General features: G+C 42.2%; 1 protein-coding gene across 3 annotated transcripts in view; it reads left to right on the top strand.

Annotated features, from left to right (window-relative positions):
* The window catches only part of NF2 (neurofibromin 2), a 100083-nt gene that overhangs the window by 23338 nt on the left and 53310 nt on the right, over positions 1-23435 (top strand). For all 3 annotated transcript variants that reach the window (XM_010359414.2, XM_010359409.2, XM_030914872.1), the window contains exons 2-4: positions 12629-12754; positions 14953-15075; positions 17739-17822. In XM_010359414.2, coding sequence (XP_010357716.1) covers positions 12629-12754; positions 14953-15075; positions 17739-17822 — 333 coding nt within the window. The remainder of the gene's footprint in view (positions 1-12628; positions 12755-14952; positions 15076-17738; positions 17823-23435) is intronic.

The following is a 23435-nucleotide window of genomic DNA, read 5'->3' as shown; positions in this document are numbered from 1 at the left end:
GGCACTTGGTCCAGGGCCTGACCCGTAGTAAGCATTTGAGAAATATTACCTATTTATGTTGTCATGGGCTGGGAGTGTGAGAACAGGAAGTGTCTCATGCCAGAAGCACTGTGAATTTTCTCCTTTAATCATTGACTTCATTTTCTTTGAACCTTATTCAGATTATCCATGCATTTGTAATTGTAGACCCTCTATTAGTCCAAATAAAGTGAACTCACCGTATGCCATATTCTTGTTGAAGGATCTTCTTTTCTTTATTTTATTTTATTTATTTATTTATTTATTTATTTTTTGAGACAGAGTCTCGCTCTGTCGCCCAGGCTGGAGTGCAGTGACGTGATCTCGGCTCACTGCAACTTCCACCTCCCAGGCTCACGCCATTCTCCTGCCTCAGCCTCCCGAGTAGCTGGGACTACAGGCGCCTGCCACCACGCCTGGCTAATTTTTTTGTATTTCTAGTAGAGATGGGGTTTCACCATGTTGGCCAGGATGGTCACGATCTCTTGACCTCATGATCCGCCCGCCTTGGCCTCCCAAAGTGTTGGGATTACAGGCGCGAGCCATTGCACCTGGCTACATCTTCTTTTTTGTGACGTGCTATGTAATGCATCTCTATTTAGCTTGATGTCCACGGTGATAGAAGGATTCTTTTCAGATTTCTGCCATAGTTAATTGTTCTGCATTCTTTTGTCCCTATGTGTCATTTTGAAATTTTTCTTTTTTCTTTGTTTTTGATGACTTCTCCAATTATTCATGCTAGTTTTGCATTCCTGTCCAAGAACATTTTTGGTGCTTGTTTATTTTTAATTTCATAAACTAAAGTGCTGGGTTTTAAAATCCCAGAATTGAGTTTTCTCCGAGCTGCTAATCTTTCTAGCCAGCTGGTGATGAGGCTTCTCAATTCTTGTTACAGGATGATGTGTTCTGTCCTCCTGTCTGTGCTTTGTCTAATTTAGGTTCTAAATCCACATGTTTTAGGAAACTTTTAGCACATCAAAATTTATTACCAAAGTAGTGCTGACTTAAGGGAAAAAAATTTTGATGAAATCTTTAGTCACTCGTGTTGACTCAAGGTGCTTGTCCTAGTGCAGGAATCTCTGTGGCACCACTAGGTGGTGCCAGACTGCATCATTTCTAAAGACACAGCCTTTTCTCTTCCAACTCTTTCGCTACTGTTCTCTCTTTTGCTTCTTTGCCAAATTTGAACCTAGCTTTGAAAAATTCACATAAACTTTCTCTTAGTGAGTTATGTTGCTTATAGCTTTTCCCTCCATCTCGCCTGTTTTAGCCTTGTTTCAATAGTTTCGATAGTTGGACATTCAGATAAACTTAAAACTGAAGCCCGGAGTAATTACTAAACGTATCTCGACTGATCTGTGGTTTTAAATTCACCAACAGTACATCTCCCTACTATCTTAATCATATTGATTTTGAGATTAAATCAGTCTCATAAATATGTTAGTGTTCAGCCCACAGTAATTCTTATCCATCTGCAGACTTTTTTTTTTTTTTTTTTGGAGACAGGGTCTCACTCTGTCACCAGGCTGGAGTACAGTGGCTCCCTCTCAGCTCATGGCAACCTCTGCCTCCTGGGTTCAAGTGATTCTGCCTCCACCTCCCAAGTAGCTGGGACTACAGGCGCATGCCACCATGCCCAGCTAATTTTTGTATTTTTAGTAGAGACGGAGTTTCACCATGTTGGCCAGGATGGTCTCAATCTCTTGACCTCGTGATCCGCCTGCCTCGGCCTCCCAAAGTGCTGGGATTACAGGTGTGAGCCACCACGCCTGGCCCCATCTGCAGATATTTTTACCAGTCCTACCCACTCATGCCTATACCTTCTAATGTTATTAAAGTCAGTTTTATTATCATTGATGACCATGAAACTTAATCAAAAGGTCAAGCTAGAAACAGAATATTCAAAATTTATTTCCAGGCAAACGTCTGAGTTCTATAGAAGCTGGTTCATGTGAATAGATCATGCTCTAGCTCTGTTGTGCTGGGAGCTTTTTTGAAGGAATGCATTGTTACATACTAACCACAATTATTGTCCAGGGCAGGAGTGATCAGTTGGTTGATACTTAGTTAGGAGTTGTGTTTCATAGTCTGGTAGTTGTTACCTGATGTTTAGGCATTTGAAATTTAACCTTGTGCCTTATTTGTGCTGAATTTACTATTGTTTCCTATTTGTAGTGCTCTGCAAAATTATTCTCAGTATATCACACATTTGTAATTATTGCCAATTACTGAATATCAATAACATGCTAGGTGATAATAACTTCTATTTTTCAGCAGCATTATCATTCCCAATTTTACTACATCAGAGAGTTCATTATTATACAATCAACTCATGATTATTAGGAGTAAGGAACATAATAGCAGACGCTGAATGAGGGAAAAGAATGTGAATCCACACATAAACTAAAGGTGAAGTCATTTACATCCCTGAAAATGATTTTAAGATACAGAATGAGATGTTAAAGGATTAAAAGAAAATTATTGTAGCAATGAAAAAGTGCTGCATGGTTTATACAAAGTCATGTCAAGCTTATAGACTCAGAGAGTGGTATTAATCCTGAAAGACCACTGGATGATTATGGAAGCCAAGACCCAAAAAGGTTAAGTGACTTACCCAGCAAAGCCAGTTTGGGTGTTTTATAGCTGTTTGACAGAGCTATGATTGCTCTCATGTTGTGAGCTAAATTCCAAAGATAGAGATTGTTGTGTTTGCTTTTGTGGGGACTGTATTGCTTTTATAGCACCATGGTTGTATTGTTTCTTTTTGCTTTGTCATCTGTCAGTCAACTTTGAAGCGAATCTTCTTTGTTTACAGCATAGTAAAATATGGTGATTGCATGGCTCATAAGAGATTTACAGATGAAGAAACTGAGACCCGGTTGAGCTGCATGGCACACCCAAGTCATAGACTTGTGTGTGGTTGAGGCAGAGAATCTAGGATATAGACCTCCCTGCTGGGTTTCTGCCGCTCCCATAACTGCTCTGCACGTCAACGGGAAAGATGCCAGAAACTGCAAGCATAAGGCCTTTTTTCCCCCTAAAAAACTGTAATTCATTTGGTTTTGAAAGACTTATCAGAGTTTAAAAGCTCCATTTTGTGGCTTCCCAAGGTGCTGTGATTTGTTTCTTACTAGTCTCCTTTGTTCTGTGGAAAATTTTCTTCTTTGGTTCTTTGAGATTTAGATTTCCTTGCCAAAGTATTTTTAGAGAGAGGAAATCAGTATGTGTCACCAAAGGGGTAAAATATATACCTTAAGGCCTAATTATGCAATTACATTTTTAATAACGAATGTCATAAATTCTTGCTTCATTGCAATCATTACTTAGAAGACTGTTCTGCTCAGAAGCCTCATCTAGTTATCATGATTATCATCAACATCGTCAGCCAACCACAAGCATCAAGGATTTATAGAGTATCCACAGATTATGCAGCACTTGCCAGGGTTCTGGGAGACTTAATCTGTATGTGTGTGTGTGTGTGTGTGTGTGTGTGTGTGTATACCCTTCCCTTCAAGGAGTTTGTGATCTGCAGAATTGGAGGAAAGACAGAAAACTTGGGGAAAGACAAGTACCTCATTTTTCAATACATGTAAAGCCCATAGTGATTCATGTATGTGGTAATGGGTGTGGACAGCAGGGAGACAAAGGGATGGATCTTAGAAAGGTCTGGTTACAAATAAGTGGAAGCACATAAGTTTGCTGATGTGGGAGGACATAGGCTGGGTTGTAATAAGGTAGAGTAATTGGTTGAAGGAGGGAGGAAGCAATTGATGAAGAGTTGAAGGTAATAATTTAAATAGATTTGGCATAATAACAGAGATGATTGGAGAACTGGGAGAAGAAAATTACTTGCTGTAGTTGATTATGGCAGAAACTGACAGGGCAAGAGATTAGAGTTGGGATTTTTGCAAAGAGGAGGTTTCAAGTTTGTGATATCTTTTTTTTTTTTTTTTTTTTTTTTTGAGATAGTCTTGCTCTGTCACCCCAGCTGGAGTGCAGTGGCGTGATCTTGGCTCACTGCAACCTTTGCCTCCCAGGTTCAAGCAACTTCTCCTGCCTCAGCTTCCTAAGTAGCTGGGACTCCAAGTGTGCGCCACCACGCCCAGCTAATTTTTATATTTTTAGTAGAGACGGGGTTTCACCATGTTGGCCAGGCTAGTCTTGAACTCCTGACCTCAGGTGATCCACCTTCCTCGGCCTCCCAAAGTGCTGGGATTACAGGCATGAGCCACTGCGCCCAGCCTCCACGTATGTGAGATCTTGCCCAGATTTAAATGAAGGATGTAGGGTTCAAGATTGGTAGAGCAGAGGACAAAAGTCTCCCTCTCTCCCTCTCTTTCTCTTTTTGCTATGATCTATTTTTTTTCCCTGCACTTCTTTTCACAGGTGTTGACCCATGATCTATTTCTATTTGGAGGATCTCTTTTTCCCTCACGTTGAGAATAATGGTTGAGGTGTGGTGTATCCTTTAATTATGAAAGGAAATGGCATGGTGGTTTTGTGGTTTAATCATGAGACACAAGAACAACTTTTGTTGTGTGGTGATACCATACCCTGAATTGAGAGTATCAGTGTTAGATGTACGTTACAGTTTTGTATCTTCTTCGCTTAATCAGAATAGATTTTAATGGAATTTATTACTCACTGCACAGCAAAATTACTTTTATAACTTTCCATTGTGTTTTTCTTGTAAATTGAGGTATTTGGCATCTTTTTTTTTTTTTTTGAGATGGAGTCTTGCTCTGTCCCCCAGGCTGGAGTGCAGTGGCGCGATCTCGGCTCACTGCAAGCTCCGCCTCCCGGGTTCACGCCATTCTCCTGCCTCAGCCTCCCGACTAGCTGGGACTACAGGCGCCCACCACAGCGCCTGGCTAATTTTTTGTATTTTTAGTAGAGACGGGGTTTCACCGTAGTCTCGATCTCCTGACCTTGTGATCCTCCTGCCTCCGCCTTCCAAAGTGCTGGGATTACAGGCATGAGCCACCGCGCCCGGCCTGGCATCTATTTTTCAAAACAGACAAAAGTTGTATTCAGGTTTGGATCTGGTACATTAGCATCTTAATTCTCAAGTCTCCTATAAATCTGTTCTCTTAGGCCACCTATGACTGCAGAAGTCAGTTATGGATAAACATTGAGAGGGGAAATCACATCATCCTTTGTTTTCTGTTTCTGAAATAATGGCAGACATGTGGCCCATGTCCTGAGCCTGGGGAGACGCCGTTCCTTTTGTTGCTCTATCTGTATGGGAGCTAACCTTTTGACAATTTTTATGGTAAATGCTAGGGCAGCTTGTGGGCTAATTAGAAGAACTGTTAAGTGAATGCTGAGTTCGTCGGTTCTCTTTCATTTTCTGCGGAGGAGACAGCCAGTCAAACAGCATTCTTTGTGTGGCTGATAATTTAGCCCACCAGACCTCTATGAAATGGAATATTGCTTCTCTTTTAGCTTTTTCTATATTTTAGTCTTCTCTTTAAAGTCAACATTTCTCCATAGGTTCTAATACTTAGGCATTTCATATATAGTAGCCAAATTCAGTTCACTTTCTTCAAGAAAGTTGTCCTTTTCAAACTGTGGCCTTTTCTTGTCCCATGGTTCTGGTTTCTTACTCATCCCGCACTGTTGTATCAGCAGGTACCAGGATTCGATTGTTGACGGCTGTATGTCCCAAAGAAAGCAGTGGGAGAAATGCAGCTGTCAAAGCAAAAAACAAATGGCAGTTTTAGGGTTGAGTCTCAACCTGGCCAGTTGCAAGATGGCTGTTCAGTAGATGTTATTCCTAATGCTTCCCTGGTTAATAGACCTCAATCAGTCCTGCAGGTTATTGGTGCTGGTTGCTTCCTATAACAGAGGAGTACGGCATTCCAGCTATGTTCCTGCTGTGGAACATAAGTGCTTAGTGCTATTTACTTAAAACATTCTAGGTTGACAAATTACGAGCACTTCACTCTGGGTAAAGCTCATAAATTCAGCTCCTACAAAAAAATAGCAAGCTGACAGCACTTAGTCCTGTTTATAAAGTTCATACACATCTATCTATCATACAGGCACAAGTATATATCTATGAAATAGCACTGCAGCCTGTTAAAGTAATGGGTGAGCACAGCCACAAAGGTGAGAAGCATCGGACTTCCAGACTCCTCCCATTAGCCTCTATGCCTGAAGGGCACCTTGAGGAGGAGGTCTGTGGAAGGGAGCTTCCAGGCATTGGAGTCCACATTTGTGCTTTCTGCCTTTCTTCTTACCGCAAGTCACCTTTCCACCTCTCTCTTTCCTTCTGCAAAATGAGCATCTGCCTTTTAGCCTCCCTCTTCTTCACTAGGCTGAGATGAGGCAGGGAACCGTGGTGGATCCAGAGTAAGTTTGAACACTTTGGCTGGGTGGAAAGTGATGGGATTAAATAAACATTTAATCAGAACCAGGAGCTGTTCTTTTGGCAACATGTTGAGGAAAAATGATAAACCCTAACAAAAAGGCCCTCAAGTGGCATGAGTGCAGGGCCTGAAAGCCTTACGTGCCATCAGGTATCTAAAAAAAACCATCAGGTATCTAAAAAGGACGTTTTTAAATCAGAAAATAAACATGAAATTCATCCCACTAGTCCTAGGTTCTTGGAGCCCCGCAGGTATTGTTACAGGATGCATCACTGCTTCGAATCAGTGACTGAACAACCCAGTTCCTAATCAGCGTGGAGAGTCAGAGCTATCACATGCACTGGGCTGAAGCTGCATATTCAGTACTGCATTGAACATTCAGTACTGCAGATAGGATAATTATGCTGTTTGTCAGATACTAGAAAAGTGCAAAGAACATTCCTTCACTTTGCAACAGCTTGGACCCAAGTGGCAGACCTGCTGTTCCCTCCGGCTGGCGTGACCTCCCTATTGTCAGCCCCTTCACCACAGCTCAGCTACCCCCTGGCTTTCAAGACATATCTCAAACAGCATCTCCTCAGGAAAGACCTTACTCCCGGGGACCCACGCCCAAGTTGTGTTGCCACAGCACCCTGTTCTGTTAGCACTTACCAAGTTGCATTTTTTGTGGTCCATTTACCTGTCTTCCCTGTCAGACATGAACAGGGACAGTGTCTTGTCCTCAGTTCATCATTTATCTCCTGTTTTGAGCACAATGACCAGGACGTAGTGGATGCTCAATAAAGGTTTGTCAAATGAGTGATAGTATGGTTAGCTCAGTGAGAATTGATGGTGCCCTTTGTGATCTGTCATCCATCATCCTTGGTGTGAAGCAGGGCTGGGAGGCTTTAAACAGTGCCACTTGAGAATCTAAGGAGAGGAGGCAGAGTTACAATGAACAATAACTACCCCTTACTGAGTATTTATTTGCTGTGGGCCAAGCACTGTCTTAGGGTTTTTAAATGTATCAGTGCACTTAATCCTTCGATCAGTCTGCTAAGATGGGTTCTGTTTATTATCCCCATTGCAAAGCACAAGGAAGTTCAGTCACTTGCCCAAGGTCACACAGTGACAGTGCAGAGATTCATACCAATGGTAGATAACCATCACTTATCTATATTCCTTTTAGACTAGTTCCTGGAATGATTAAGCCCTCATGTGCTGAGGCATCCATCTTAGGTAACAATTTAACTTCTTTCTTTTTTCTAGAATGGTACTAGTGTGTTCCATACTTGGGAGAATGGAGAAAATGGTCACCAGACATTCTGTGTTTTTTGGTTCAGATGAGAGAGGTAGAGTTAGTTGACAAAGAATTGATGTTATGTATTTTTATTTTATTTTATTATTATTTTTTGTTCTTGATTTTAGATGGTAGTTTTGGTCCTTTTGGAAACACAGCATTATCCTCCAGCCAGACTGAACTATCCTACTCCCATTTCATGTAAGGACGACTGACCTCTTTTTTTGCCTCTAGATCTGTGCATATGCTATTCCCTCTGCCTGGAACATACTTACCTGCTTGCTCCTCCTTCCCCAAGCCTAGTCTTCACTTGGTTCCTCTTTTCTACCAGGAACCAGTTTAGATGTCGTTTCCCTACCCGTCCAGGATAGGAGGTTCCCACAGCCCCTGAGTGTCCTTGTGGTGGCACTCACAAGTGTTGTAGTGCTGAAAGCCCACTCCTGGAGTTTTATGTGTGCAGTGAAGGAGATGATTATCTGTTCCCAGCCAGTTCATATCCTAGTCCGTTGAGAGTAGAGACTTGTTTCTTATTCTCTATTTGTCCCCTGCACCTTGGGCAGTGCTTGGACACAATGTGTGTGTTTACTATTTGTGGAAGAAGTGGGTGAGTGGGAGTTAACTGGCTTTAAGTCTTTGAATTTTGAGTTTTTGAAGTAGTCAAGTCCATTCTGTGGACAGCCATTGTTTGCCATGTCTTGTATGTACACACTTGCCTGGGCACTGTGGGGAGCAGAAAGAGGACTAATACTGCCCTTGTGCTGAGGCACCTACAGTCTCGGGAGATGTTCAGAGGACAGTGAGTCACTTCACAGCATCAGGATGGTGTAGTGGATGAGTGATGACACTGAAGATGAGCTTGGTCATATTCTGGCAAGTTGGCCGACACCTGGAAGCCCCGTCCACACCCCAAGACCTCTTTCCCCAGGGTGACCTGAGAACCACCCAGAGCAACTGTGACCAATGGTGCTTGTTTTTTATTTTTTATTTTTGAGACAGAGTCTCAGTCTGTCACCCAGGCTGGAATGCAGTGGCATGATCTCGGCTCACTGCAAGCTCTGCCTTCTGGGTTCACACCATTCTCCTGTCTCAGCCTCCCGAGTACCAGTTTAGATGTCGGGACTACAGGCACCCGCCATCACACCCAGCTAATTTTTTGTGTTTTTAGTAGAGACGGGGTTTCACCGTGTTAGCCAAGATAGTCTCGATCTCCTGACCTCGTGATCCTCCTGCAATGGTGCTTGTTTTTTAAGGAAGTAGAAACCCAAATTAGGAAGACTGAGCAAACCTCATGCATTTGGGGAAGGGCTTGTTGAAAAGTGGAACCTGATGTCGGTAACAACATGTTGAAGTTAGATTTAACCAAACAGGAAAACTTCTTAATTGCTTAAAGACAACATTTTATTTTATAAGTGGAATTAGGGCTTTAAATCAAATATGTTTGGCTGTGTTTACTTGGTTTCCTCAGGCACCTTCACTCCTCTTGTCTAGAACTTAATTACTTGTCTATCCCTGCCAGATTTGCTGCTTCTCCTTGATTCCCTCTCTCCTTTAGTGGAACCACCTGGTACTCAAGCCAGACACACAGGTGTCCCTCTTAATTCTGTCTCCTCTGGTCCTGTTCAGGCACCTGTTCTGTGACTCTGCCTCTTTCCCATTTCTCAGGCTGCCTTCTCTCCCTTCTACTGCCTTCCTTATGTCAGGGATTGGCCTACTTGCTGGCCTTCTTGATCCAGGGCACCTTTCCTTCAACTCATACACCAACCTGTTGTCAGAGCCCATCCAGAATGCAGATTGGAGCTTATGACTCCTCTGCTCAAGGATCTTCAAAGACTTCATGGCTTTTGGCTGAAGTCGAGCCACCTGGTCCCACATGGAGCCCCATTCCCGCCATGTACCTCCTTCTGTTTCAGTTCTACCAGATGACTAGCAGTTTCCTGTAGAAAGCATGACTTTTAAAAAAGACTTACTTCCTTCTCTCCTACATCTAACTCTCACTTGCTCTTTAAAGCCTTCTCTGACCTAGGTCTTGCCTATTTCTCCTGCAAAACACTGCTTCCACCATTTTGTAGCATCAGTGTCTAACATTGGTTGGCATGTAGGGTGTGCTCTATAATCCTTGTTGAAAGACTAAGTGGGAGGTAACAGAGGCTTAATTCACATTGAGCTGTAAATGAGCAATATCTGACTCTTCTGAGAATGGATTTTGTTTCAAACACTGGTTACTTACTGGAAAATGTGTCTGGGGAGTGCTGGACAGCAAGAACAAAGGGACCCCACAGAACAGGAAGAGGCACTCTAGGGTCTGTGGTTTGCCTATGTTAGATCACCATGAAAAAGGCCAGTGTGTGCTTTGTCAGCTGGCAAAGAATCCTGTGACTCAGTTTCCTTATTTGCACAAAAAGGGGATGAGTCTACCTTAGGTAATTGCTCATGCTCATTTCCAACTCTTGACAGTCTACGATCCTTTGTGTCAAAGTTAAAAATCTAAGTAGGGCATTCTGAATTGGTGTCAGAGTTGATGCACTTCTCCTCACTGTGTTGCAAGTGCCAGGGGGGACAAGTACATTGTCTTTTTGCATTCAACAAAGACAGTTTTGCATTTTAAAAACCAGGTAGAAGGGAATACAGGAAAACTGCATTAATATAATTTTATGCTGGAGAATTTAAACTCCCAAGTCAGGAAATTCACTCATCATTCCCGTGGCAGTTTTTGTTTCTATGCACTGCACACCTCCCTTGCAGACAGCCCCATCTTGCCAAAGCCCGGCCCCGCCATGAACATGAGTTACGGCAGATTGGGAATCGTTACCTTGATCTTCTCAACCCTGGGGTGTTTAACTTTTCCAAGTTAATGCCTGTTCTTTAATGTTACATTATCTTGTAGCAAGGTAGTCATTTATAATTTATATACTAGAGCTGCCTTAAAATAGAGACAAGAGGATAATCAGCATCCTGAAGCTTCTAGTTTTCCAGAATAACATTTCTTCAGTGAGGTCTGCCTATAGAAATTAAAACTTTTGGTGAATTAAAAAGCCCTTTGTCTTATTGTCAGACTGGGAAATGGATGTGCCTGTTACTCAGCCTTAAAAAGGAGGGAGATCATCTGTTAAAAATAAAACTCATCATTTTCTTTTATTCTTCTCAAAATAATCCCTAAAGATCTCAATCTTTATAGTGTTGCAGTGGCCCCACTATAGTCAGGGAGGAGACAGGGCAGAAGCTGAAGGATAGGAGAAACGGCGCTGCTAAAAGATAAAAACCAGTATGCAAGTATGCATCTCAACTACTTGTCTGCTGCAGTCCTGATATTCTTCCATCTAGGTTGCTGCTTTGCTTGACTTTGACTGCAAACACAGAGAAGGAATGGGCTTTCCTGTTGAGTACCTTGTAGAGAACCCACTGTTGATTCATATGTGTTAAAAATAAAAAGCCTACTTGAAAACTTCCCTGTAGAATCAGGTTTTAGCAAAAACCAATCAGGTATTAGAGGTCTAATTTATTTTTCCCTTCTTGGTTTTATAGCAAGTCTCTAAACCTTAATAATTTTTTTTTTCTTTTGAGACGGAGTCTTGCTTTGTCGCCAGACTGGAGTGCAGTTGGCGCAATCTCGGCTCATTGCCATCTCTGCCTCCCGGGTTCGAGCAATTCTGCTGCTTCAGCCTCCCAAGTAGCAGGGACTACAGGCGTGCGCTACCATGCCTGCTAATTTTTTGTATTTTACTAGAGACAGGGTTTCACCGTGTTGGCCAGGATTGTCTCGATCTCCTGACCTCATGATCCGCCCGCCTCAGCCTCCCAAAGTGCTGGGATTACAGGCATGAACCACCGCGCCCGGCTGCCTAATAATTTTTTTCATTTCTTTTCATTAGACATCTTCAGTGTACCAAGACTGAGTGGAGATTTCTAATGAGGGCAGGAAGGGATGGATGCTTCCGCAGTTGAGTGGTCTCCTTTTTCCCATGTCTGTTGAAAGATTACTGTTTCATGACCACCATTTCTGTGATGCATCTCATATGATCCTAATGCACCTGAGTTTGTATTTGAATGTCCATCTGATATTTAGGGGTGGTTCGGGCAAGGAGGGGGCAAGCAGCAACTAAGGGGTTGTATGGGAACATCCTGGGTGGTTTAACTTGAAAGCCACTAGGTGGCAACATTTACTAAGCTGCCGGCCATTCTCTTCCCTTAAGACATTGAACTTGCTTTTCCAAATTGCAGATGGAATCGCTGAGAAGAGTTTAGTAGCCATTGCTTCAGGTTCTTTTGAAAGTGAGGCTATAGGATAAACACACTACAGTATATTGGTGTCTGTTCACCACCTGGATTTAGATACCAGGAGTTTGAAATTGCTCTGGGTGACTGGGTGAGTAGCTTCCCCTTTGGCCTCAGTTAGGCATCCTTGATAGGGGAGACCTGTGATTGGACTATCTGCTCTCTCATGGTTCTTTTTCTCCATGATTTATGACTTTGATTATAATTTCTTTACATTAAAAACTTGTAGTAAAACCAGTCTTATTTAAAGGAATACTAGCCTTTTATCAAGGGCAAAATAATGATTTTACAAAAAAATCAACAAAATTTCAAGGAAATGAATGTCCCTAGAAGCTAGCCATCTCTTCAAGTTAACTCAAGAAGCTAGACTCTCCTAAATGAGGATGCTTATTTACCAGCTTTCCTCAATTAGCAGCTTTGGGGATGTTAAAATCCGTAAGGAACTGTCCAAGGGATGTATTGTGTATGCTTTGCAGTGATTAAGCCATTAAGCTCTAATTGGTATTTTCCCACTCATGGGTTTGTGAAGGAAGCTTTAAAATTATTTAGGAATTCAGTCCTCATCAGCTGTCTTAGTATCATCCCCACGTTTTGGAATCAGAGTGGGAGAGTGCAGAGAAAAGGTTTTTGTGCAAGTGGATTATGATTTTTGCTCACAGTGTCCTTCCCCATTGGCTTGTTATTGCAGATGAAGTGGAAAGGGAAGGACCTCTTTGATTTGGTGTGCCGGACTCTGGGGCTCCGAGAAACCTGGTTCTTTGGACTGCAGTACACAATCAAGGACACAGTGGCCTGGCTCAAAATGGACAAGAAGGTTGGGCTAGATCTCGATGAAACTAGTGGGGCTGACGTGTGCATTCCAGTTTTTCCCTGAGCAGGCTCATCACTGGGGCGCTGTAGCTGTGTAGTAGAGAAGGGGGCACATTCCTGAATTAAGTCATGCAGAAAGCAGGACCTGGAGATGCTACTGGTTTCCTACTCCTCGCAGGCTCTCCTGGGCGAGCAGAAGTTACCAGGATTAGACTGCTGCTGGCCCTGGCTTCTTTACCCATTGTTACCAGCCTGATTGCTTCTGGCTTTATGCCTTTCAGTTAATGAATAAAAACTTTATGAATAAAAATTACTGTTATCTTCTTATACTTAAAAATAACCAATTTGTGTCTTTTGGAGAGTATTGGGGCTTGTGTTCTTTAGGAAATTTTTAAGTCTTTTTGAGAAACACCATAGTCTGACGTGAATTAATCATTAATATTATCTATGGAATAGAGAGTGCCTGGTCCCCAGGGTGAAAGAATGTCCATTTTGTCCTCAGGATTCTCTGGGGCTTCTGAAGCATGGCAAAGCAAGCTGGGCTCCTGGCAATTTTAATGTGGCTTGGAAATGAATATTGCCTAAGGGAACTGCCCTCTGCATGGGTTCATATATTCACACAGAGATACACTTGCTTACTGACCTGCCTACCTAGCCATGAAAAGCAGGTTGGGAGTAGCACTGTATGCTTTTGTCAGTAACTCCCAAAAGACACCTGAACTTCAAAGTAAGTCAATGTCTAATTCTTACCCCAAATGATGCCCCCCAGTTGCCTACCTGAGCATGATAAATAATGAAAGCTTTCTATTTTTTTTTTTTTTTTTTACCAGTTTGACTCAAAGCTTAAGTGTTTAAATTGTGTTCAGATATGTACACAGTAATCTAAATCATCACGTTGAAATCCCTGCTGGTTGTAAGTTCGATGGTAATTCCCAATAATCATGAACATCTAAGTGCCACTGGGGGCCATTGTCAGTGAGGGTGTCATAGACCAGATTTCGAATCTCCTTGGCATTGCCATCTAGAATTTGGGCAGGAGCATGGAGAGTTATGTGTCAAAGACAGCAAAACTTTTTGTATATTTTTCATGATTCTTAGCAAAGTGAATTTTAGTCATAGCTGAGTGTAGGCCAAATGGATATTAGATTGGGGGCACCAGGAGCCATGGAACTTGCTGCTCAAGGGAAATACATTACGACACATGTTAATGGAGCCTTGTAGCCTGTCACATGGCATGTTTGTGTCTTGAAATTCACTCTGGAGAGCAGATAGTTCAAGCTTTACAGGGGTGAATGGAATTGTTAGAAGATTAAAGGCAGTGGTTTACAGACTGTGCTTCAGGTATTTTGTGGGGCATCTCTGGAGGTTCCTTGAAACAAAGGGTTGCCGTAATGGACACATTTTACTTCTGTTGCTCAGTTAATGTTTAGATGATTTCATAATGATCTAGTTCATCATCTCTAAGCTGTATTCTTTTTTTTTTTAAGACAGAGTTTTGCTCTTGTTGCCCAGGCTAGAGTGCAATGGCGCAATCTTGGCTCACTGCAACCTCCACCTTCTGGGTTCAAGAGATTCTCCTGCCTCAGCCTCCCGAGTAGCTGGAATTACAGGCTTCCACCACCACACCTGGCTAATTTTTTTGTATTTTTAGTAGAGACGGGGTTTCACCGTGTTGGCCAGGCTGGTCTTGAACTCCTGACCTTAAGTGATCCACCTGCTTCGGCCTCCCAGAGTGCTGGGATTATAGGTGTGAGCCACCGGCCCGGCCCTCTAAGCTGTATTCTAACCCGGACCTAAATATTGGCAGTAGGCAGCAAGAAAAAAGAATAAAGGAAGATTCCACTACTTCAGATAATTAAAAAACCTTCCACCTACCATAAAGGACAGTGCCCAAGACTACTGAGTGATAAATTTCTAGTTTTTAACTATTCTGTGGCCCTGAGAACATTTATGCCTTATTCCTAGCTCTACTCACTTCTTGGGGCTATTGATTAATTTGTTTCAGAAACACCATGGGAAGTGAATATTGCCTCTTTATGACTTTGTGAATGCTTCAAACTGTAGAATCACAACTTTCAGGAAATGTGATAAATTTAGTGGGAAAAAAATTTAATGCACACCTTGCAAAAGCTTCTTTGAGGATAGCACAGGAGGAAGAAATGCCAATATAGTGTGTTTGTCTTTTGCTCTGCAATTCTGCAGGTACTGGATCATGATGTTTCAAAGGAAGAACCAGTCACCTTTCACTTCCTGGCCAAATTTTATCCCGAGAATGCCGAAGAGGAGCTGGTTCAGGAGATCACACAACATTTATTCTTCTTGCAGGTACATCAGTCCAGGCTACCCCCTAGTTCTGAGAGAACTTGCCCGGGAATGGTTGCAGAGTTGGCCTCAGAGTTGACCACAAACACCTTTGTATTGCAAAAATATTCTACCTCTGGAAAGTCAGCTCCTTTGGTTCTGTAATGGAAAAAAGTCTTCAGAACAGAACTATACTTGAGTGATGAAAATTGGTGTCAGATGAAATTGTGAAGGTGTGATGGTGAAGAATGGATACAAGAAGCTACCTAACTTAAAATCTCCTTGAAAATGGATCCTGTTTTCTTCTAGCTAACTTAAAAGTACTCAATCGTTTCAAAGGAAGGCTAAAGAGAGAGTCGTATAAAGCAGTAGTTCTTCCAAAAGTTTAAAATCCACTCTCATTAAGAGAGAACTTCAGCTGGGCATGGTGGCTCACGCCTGTAATCCCAGCACTTTGGGAGGCTGAGGTGGGCAGATCACAAGGTCAGGAGTTCGAGACCAGCCTGACCAACATAGTGAAACCCCATGTCCTACTAAAAATACAAAAATTAGCCAGGCGTGATGGCCCATGCCTGTAATCCCAGCTACTCAGGAGGCTGAGGCAGGAGAATCACTTGAACCCAGGAGGCAGAGGTTGCAGTGAACCAAAACTGAGCCACTTCACTCCAGCCTGGGTGACAGAGTGAGACTCTCTCTAAAAAAAAAAGAGAAAACTTCAGAGTTCTAGTGACACTCAGTTTGTCCCCCATATGTGGTACTTCAGACATCATGCTTCATGCTATGCTGTGTCTTTAATTGTCCTGTTTCTTCCTTACTTCCTCATTAGATTGTAAGCCCCTTAAAGGCAAGGCTCATTAAGTGCACAGTAGGCATTCCGTAAGTAATTGTCCAACCGAATTGAAGAAATTAGGAAATTCATAATTACAGGTTGACCATTCAGAGGCACAGGGAGGGGAACTGGTCTGAGAATGAAAACCTTATCAGTTTCACTTATGTTCTTACTGCAGGTCAGAGTGGCTCCCCAGTTTCATGGCCAGTTTCAGTGATTGGCCCGGGGCTATTTGTGTGCCCAAAGGTTTCAGTAATGTAAAAGATGGCAATAGGGGCGTTAATTACGTGATTTCCCAGAGATAGATGAGTAGTCTGTCACATAGCCCTCCTGTAATTAATTTCAGCCTCAGTATATTGTGTTCAGCAAATATTAAGTTAAATATAATAAGACCCCCTAAATTCTTTTTTAAAAAGGTCTAGGTGTGTGTGTGTGTGCGTGTGCATGCAAAAGAGGTGACAAATTTATTTCGGATGTTTTCAAATCAAAGGGACACTCTTAGGCTGGGCGTGGTGGGTCACGCCTGTAATCCCAGCACTTTGGGAGGCCAAGGCGGGCAGATATCTGAGGTCAGGAGTTTGAGACCACCCTGACCAACATGGAGAAACCCCATCCTTACTAAAAATATAAAATTAGCCGGGTGCGGTGGCACATGCCTGTAATCCCAGGTACTCGGGGGGTTGAGGCAGGAGAATCGCTTGAACTCAGGAGGTGGAGGTTGCAGTGAGCCGAGATCGCGCCATTGCACTCCAGCCTGGGCAACAAGGACGAAACTCCTTCTCAAAAAAAAAAAGGGACACTCTTTCAGTTTTTCTATAGTGTTGCTTTTTTTCCCCCTCTTTTTGGAAATGAACCCAAGGGATTAGAAAGTTTCACTGCTTCAGAAACATCTCAGGTTTCATTTTCTCTCTTAAGAATGTGAAATTGCTTTTAAAACCTGAGAAGAATTTTTGTGTTTGAACGAAAGCACATAACCATCTCCTAGGTCCCAGAATGTCCTAATGTTGTAGAAATGGCTTTCTTGTAAGCACTTGGAAGCACTGCCTGTCTCTTGTGTGACTTTGGCTTGATTTTCCCCATACTGAAATGTTAAGGCATTTTTATGACTGAGCAAGGCAGAATTTACTGCTTTTATGAATCCGGTGACTACTGACATCTGTGAGAGGAGAGCTGGTTTTCCTGTTGTGTTTATTTCAATGCCCCCCCTACCACGTCATGCCGTTGTCTTGCTTCTGTGTCTGGAACATGCCAAGTTGCACCATTCTAAGAAAATCAAGTGCAATGAAATATGTTAATTCAACATTATGGCTTAAGAATTATATTTCCTGGACCTCATGTGTACTTAAAAGTTGAATCGATCAAATTTTATTGCTTCCTTTTCCCTTAGAGCAGCACGTTGAGAGTGATGGTTTTTTTCTGCAGTCATAACTCAGTGGCCTTGGTGACTTTTGTCTTGTGTTAATACTTAAAAGTAGATCCATTTCCTCTGGGGCCGTGTGTATTCAAAGGGGCTGAGGCTGCAGTCACCCCCAGAGCTGCTCTTGACACTTCTTGGGTTCATGGTGCTCTGTCACACAGCCTCTGTTGTAACTACAGAGACCATTTTTACTCTTCAGCATTGATCATGAAGAGAAGAGATAAGGGGGTTTTTATGCATAGCCGTCATACCAGTAACTTCTGTGACTGAACTCTCCACCTGTCTGCATCAGTAAAAAAATATTGTACCCTTTGTCAGAAAATTATTAACAGGCTGCTCTGGCAGCCTTCATTAGAATGCCGTGCAGCCATCTGTTGTGATCAGCCTACACACCTCACTTCCACTCACATAGTATCATGTCCCCCTTGTTGCTCCTTTCAGGTAAAGAAGCAGATTTTAGATGAAAAGATCTACTGCCCTCCCGAGGCTTCTGTGCTCCTGGCTTCTTACGCCGTCCAGGCCAAGGTAGGCTCAAAGAAGAAAAATGTATTCTTCCTGGGGGTTAATTTGGGTTATGGGATCACTCCTATCTTGTCTTTCTTTGGGTTTTCTGTACTTCAGAGAGACTTGCCCCAGAAAGTGAGATGTTATGGGATTTGTGGACTTGGGAGAACCACTGTCGCTATTCCAGTGTTTGTATGATCTTGTGTGTGTGTGATGTGCACAAATTATAAGTATCATTCTAATGAATTAGAATTCATTCTAAGTGAATTCATTCAGCAAGATGAATTTTCTGTGTAATCTCATTAGGTACATGTGGTTTATGACATTTACTGGACAAACCTTTTTTCTTTTTACCATAAACTCAACCATGTGGTACAACCTTTCTATTAGCCAGGAAAAATGGATTTGTGGTCTCCAGTTTTAGCCAAACATGGCCTTTAGGTCAGAAAGGCCCAGGTCCTCACTCCGAACTCATTTGCGAACCAGCTGCCCTGTGTGACTCTACCCTACACCCTTAGAGAATGCCCTGCTTCATCTGCCCCTGATTGACATGCTAGCTGTTCATGTGGCTGAGCACTGCAGGTGCTGTGGCCCACCAGGCCCAATTGAGCTGTCTGGTTAGCTGAAAATCGTTGACTTCCGTTAAATCACTATAGACCGTTTTTTTCCCCTCCCCCCCTCCCCCCCAGACGGAGTCTCACTCTGTCGCCCTGGCTGGAGTGCAGTGGCGCAATCTCGGCTCACTGCAAGCTCCGCCTCCCGGGTTCACACCATTCCCCTGCCTCAGCCTCCCAAGCAGCTGAGACTACAGGCACCCACCAACACGCCCGGCTCATTTTTTGTATTTTTCATAAAGACGGGGTTTCACCGTGTTAGCCAGGATGGTCTCGATCTCCTGACCTCATGATCTGCCCACCTCGGCCTCCCAAAGTGCTGGAATTACAGGCGTGAGCCACCACGCCCGGCTTAGACATTTTTTTTTTTTTTTAACAAGACCAATGAGAGAGTCAGCCAGGGTGTTTCATGTCTCTCAGATTTTTCACTTCAGTCATATATCACCTTCTTTTGGTTTCCCTGCTCCCTGCCTTTCACCAGAGCACAAGATGTTGTCCCTAGAATTGGAATTCCTTGATTACTTGTGTGATTTTATTTTATTTATGTTTTATTTTTATTTTTATAGGGATGAGGTCTCACTATGTTGCCCAGGCTGGTCTCAAACTCCTGAGCTCAAGTGATCCTTCTACCTTGGCCTCCCAAAGTGCTGGGATTACAGGTGTGAGTCACCACGCCTGGCCTTACTTGTATGATTTTAAAACATAATCTTTTCGCTTATTTTTCTTTTTAATTATAGGTGTTCATGAAGCCATTTCCCTATAAGGTTAGAAAAATTAATAAAATACTCTTAGCTCACTTTTTGGGGTAGATTAATGCAATTTCAGATGAAAGCCAGGAAGTAACTGTCATTTGTAGGGGGAAAAGGCTATATGTGCTGGTCAGACCAACAGAAGCACTAAAGTCAATTTAATCATTTGATGGCTCATGTAATATTTGCTGAGTATTCACCAGGCCCGGGGTGGGGAGGGAGCATGGGAGTAGTTGACCGTCTCATAGGCAGGCACTAAAGCAAGTATCTGCCATCAGTGATTTGCCCAAGGTCATTCAGACAATCTTGGGCAAAGCTAAGGGCAGAAGGGCGGAATTCATGGCTTTGGGATTGCATTTTGTGCCTCCAGTATTCTACTTCCCTGAAAAATGAGTAATTGAGAAAACAGAAAATGGGCCCTCATTCAACTAAAACATATGCTTCCTTTTATGCTTTGATCAAGAATATTAGCAAGAGGAAAAATGTGTCCTTTCAATCAGTATCACCCCGACAGTGATGAAGCAGTCATTGGCACTTTGATTAAATCCGAGCACTTCCTAGCCTGGAGTTGAGTTCCTTTTCACACACTTTCTCCCCAGTGAGAGTAGACCCGGGCTCTCAAGGACACCACCTCTCTTTGAAGGGCTTCCATCTCAAAGGCTACATTTTCTTTCCATGGATTTTTGGGCCACAAATTCAAAGGCCACCTGTAGAAAAAAATCACTTTTCAGGGAACCAGCAGATGTTTGCTTAAACAGATTTCACTGTAGGAAAGCCCTGCTAATTTGGATCCTACTAATTTGGAGATGAAAGTGATTCACAGACAACATATGTGGCTCACATGGAGGAGGATGTTCTAGCTATTTTTTCCAGTGTAAATTTGAAGGATCTTACAAATAAAGGTAATCTATGGCTTAAAGTCTTCATTTGGGAAACTAAGGCTTACTATGACATGCTTCCAGTTTCTAGGACTGCTGGTTAATAGTTAAAGGATATCTGATTATAATATTAATAAGATCTCACTTGCCCATAGTGTTTTCTAGTTTTACCAAAGCAATACAAATGAATATTTTGTGCGACACTCAGTGTAGTCTTTCTGGAAGCCAAGGCTTGAGAGTATTATGCCTGTTTTGCAGATGAGGAATATAAGGCTCAGAAAGGAATTTGTGATTTGTCCAAACTCACAATACTTTTATGTTAAGCCTATTTTTATGAAATTTATAGCCCACTTCTCGATGGAGAGGATTTCAGGCCAAATGGAATGAGTGGAGCTGGGATGGGAACCCTAGTGTCCAGGCTGCCTAAGTTAGCACATTACACTTGCCTCTCACTGTCTAGCATGAGGGAGGTCTTTGGGTAGCAAGCCCTGCCTTTCACTAAAGGCTAGTTTCATTTATATGATCACATTTGTCTAAGTTTTTCAGTAAGTCATACTGGTTCCTTCCATTATATTCAGCTTGTTTTCTTCCACAGCCTTTCTGAAACAGAAAGGAACTTTAGAAGTGTGGAAGGGAAAGTGAATTGAGCTCATTAACACATGGAATGTAGTTATGCACAAATGTATTCATTACAGTATTTCAGCTGTTGGAATGATATAGACACAGTTAATTCCAAAGCATAAAGAAACAATTACCCTCAAAGTATAAATACAAATACTAATCACATGGTTCAGTTAACAAGAACCATATTTGAGTTATGCTTAAATCAAAAATGTAGGCGGGGACCGGCACAGTGGCTCACACCTATAATCCCAGCACTTTGGGAGGCCAAGGCGGATGGATCACCTGAGGTCAGGAGTTCCAGATCAGCCTGACCAATATGGTGAAAACTCATCTCTATTAAAAATACAAAAATTAATGAGGTGCGGTGGTGTGTACTTGTAGTCCCAGCTACTTGGGAGGCTGAGACAGGAGAATTGCTTAAACCTGGGAGGCAGAGACTACAGTGAGCTGAGATTGCGCCATTGACCTCCAGCCTAGGCAACAGAGTGAGACTCCATGTCAAAAAAAAAAAAAAAAAGGTAGGCAGGGTTTTTTTTGGTGCAATCACATGACACACTAAACCATCTTGCAATGTTTAAGTCACCTGTTGGATTGTATATTGACCATTTGGTGTTGGAAATGTGTTCTTATTAAAAATGACTTTGGGAGAGAATGGCATATAATTTATGAATCTTGTGTTGCTGCATGGAGACTCCTAGTGATCAGAAGAGAGAAAAGAATTGTGGGAGGGGAAGTTTAGTTTCTTCATACTCTTTAACGCAAATCAGGGACAGAGTACCAAAGTGCAATTGAGTTAGAAAATTGAGTATGTGTAAAGTATAGGTAGAGAGTGGCAAGAGTTGAGTCTGGAGAGTTATGCAGGAAATCAGATCATAAAAGGTCTTAACTTTATCCTGTGGGTGATGCAGTGAAGGGTTTATATTTTAGATAGAGCCTGTAGTGGCTGTGTGATGGACAGATTGGAGTGAGACAACTTTGGAAACAGGGAGACCCATTAAAAGGCTGTGATAGTTGCCCTGGTGATAGAATATTAGGTTCACACTTCAGGTGGTTGGTTGGATGGGGGCTGACTGATTTAAAAATATCCAGGAGATAAAAAGTTGATTAGATGGTGCTATACTCTGCATATCCCTTTTTTTCATATCCTTTTTACAGAATGATATTTTTTCTCCCACTCAGCATCTACTTTGAGATGTATCCATGTTGTGTATATAGATGTAGCTCATTGTTTTAACTGCCGTATGGTGACCACTGATAAATATACTTAGTTTATCTGTTCCCCTTCTGAGGGAGAGGTAGTTTGTTTCTACTTTTTCCCTATTATATAAACAGTGCTGAAATGAAGATCCTTTTTATGTGATTCCTTATGTACATGTACAAATGCTTTTTCCCCTTAAGGTAGGTGCCTACAAAAATAAATACATATATGTATACATACAAAAGATAGCTGGGTGCAGTGGTGGGCACCTGTAGTTCCAGCTACTTGGGAGACTGAGGCAGAAGAATCGCTTGAATCCAGGAAGCAGAGGTTGCAGAGAACCAAGATCACACCACTGCACTCCAGCCTGGGCAATGAAGTGAGACTGCATCTCAAAAATAAATAAATAAATAAATAAAGTTAAAAAATGTAAAATGGTAGGTGTCTAGAAGAAGAATTGCATAAGAGGTTGACAAAAGAGGTGAACCCAAATATAAAAAAAATCTTAAGTTGATAAGAAAAAGACAAATGCTATGAACAGGGCATGAACAGGCTCTTTGTAGAAGAGAAAACAAGAATGGTCATAAATATAAAAAGATGTTTCATCTCACAAGTAATCAAGAAAAAGAAAAAGCAACAATAGGGCAACATTTCAAACTCATAAGATTGGCAGGGATTACTAGATTGGGTAACTATCTAGTAATCCCTAGATGTTGGTGCTTATTTACCTGCCAAAGGGATTGTGAAATTGGCATAACCTCTGTAGAGCATCAGGTGTGGAAGGGGCGGGTGGAAGTGAGGAGACACACTGCTGGCTGTTCTAGGTGGCTACTCCAGAGGAATCGCTACACACACATCCTTTTCATTTAAAACTGTCACAACAGCTAGACCCACTTCATTTTTGTTTCTTTTTGAAACAGCACAGAGTCTCTCTCTGTCACCCAGGTGGCACAATCTCCGCTCACTGCAACTTCCGCCTCCCAGGCTCAAAGGATCCTCCCACTTCAGCCTCAGCATATGCCATGCTAATTTTTGTGTTTTTTTGTAGAGACAGGGTTTCCCCTTGTTGCCCAGGCAGGTCTCAAACTCCTGGGCACAAGCTCTCTGCCCGCCTCAGCCTCCAAAAGTGCAGGGATTACGGGCATGAATCACTGCATCTGGCCCCATGTCATTTTCATTTAACTGCTTAACTATTATCTCATAGAAAGGAGGGACTGGATTATTTAAATATATCTTTATTGGTAGATATTTAGGTTTGTTTTTCTTTCTGTTGTTTTTCTATTGGTGAAACAGATGCAATGGACATCCTTGAATATGCATCTTTGGGCATATATGAATAATATCTCTCTATAATAGATACCAAGACATGGCATAACTGGGTTAAAGAATAAGATAATTTAAAATGTAAGTAATGTGAAACAAAAAAAAAAAGCCAGACACAAAAGGCCACATACTTTATGCTTCCACTTACCTGTATATGAAATGTCCAGAACAGGCAAATCCATAGAGACAGAAAGTAGATTTAGTGGTTGCCAGGGGAAGGGAGAAGGAGGAAATTAAGAGTGACTGGT

The sequence above is a fragment of the Rhinopithecus roxellana genome, chromosome 13, assembly GCF_007565055.1.
Source record: "Rhinopithecus roxellana isolate Shanxi Qingling chromosome 13, ASM756505v1, whole genome shotgun sequence".
In the NCBI taxonomy this organism is placed as follows: domain Eukaryota; kingdom Metazoa; phylum Chordata; class Mammalia; order Primates; family Cercopithecidae; genus Rhinopithecus; species Rhinopithecus roxellana.
The sequence above is the reverse complement of the archived record's forward strand: the minus strand, read 5'-3'. Positions and strand labels throughout refer to the sequence as shown.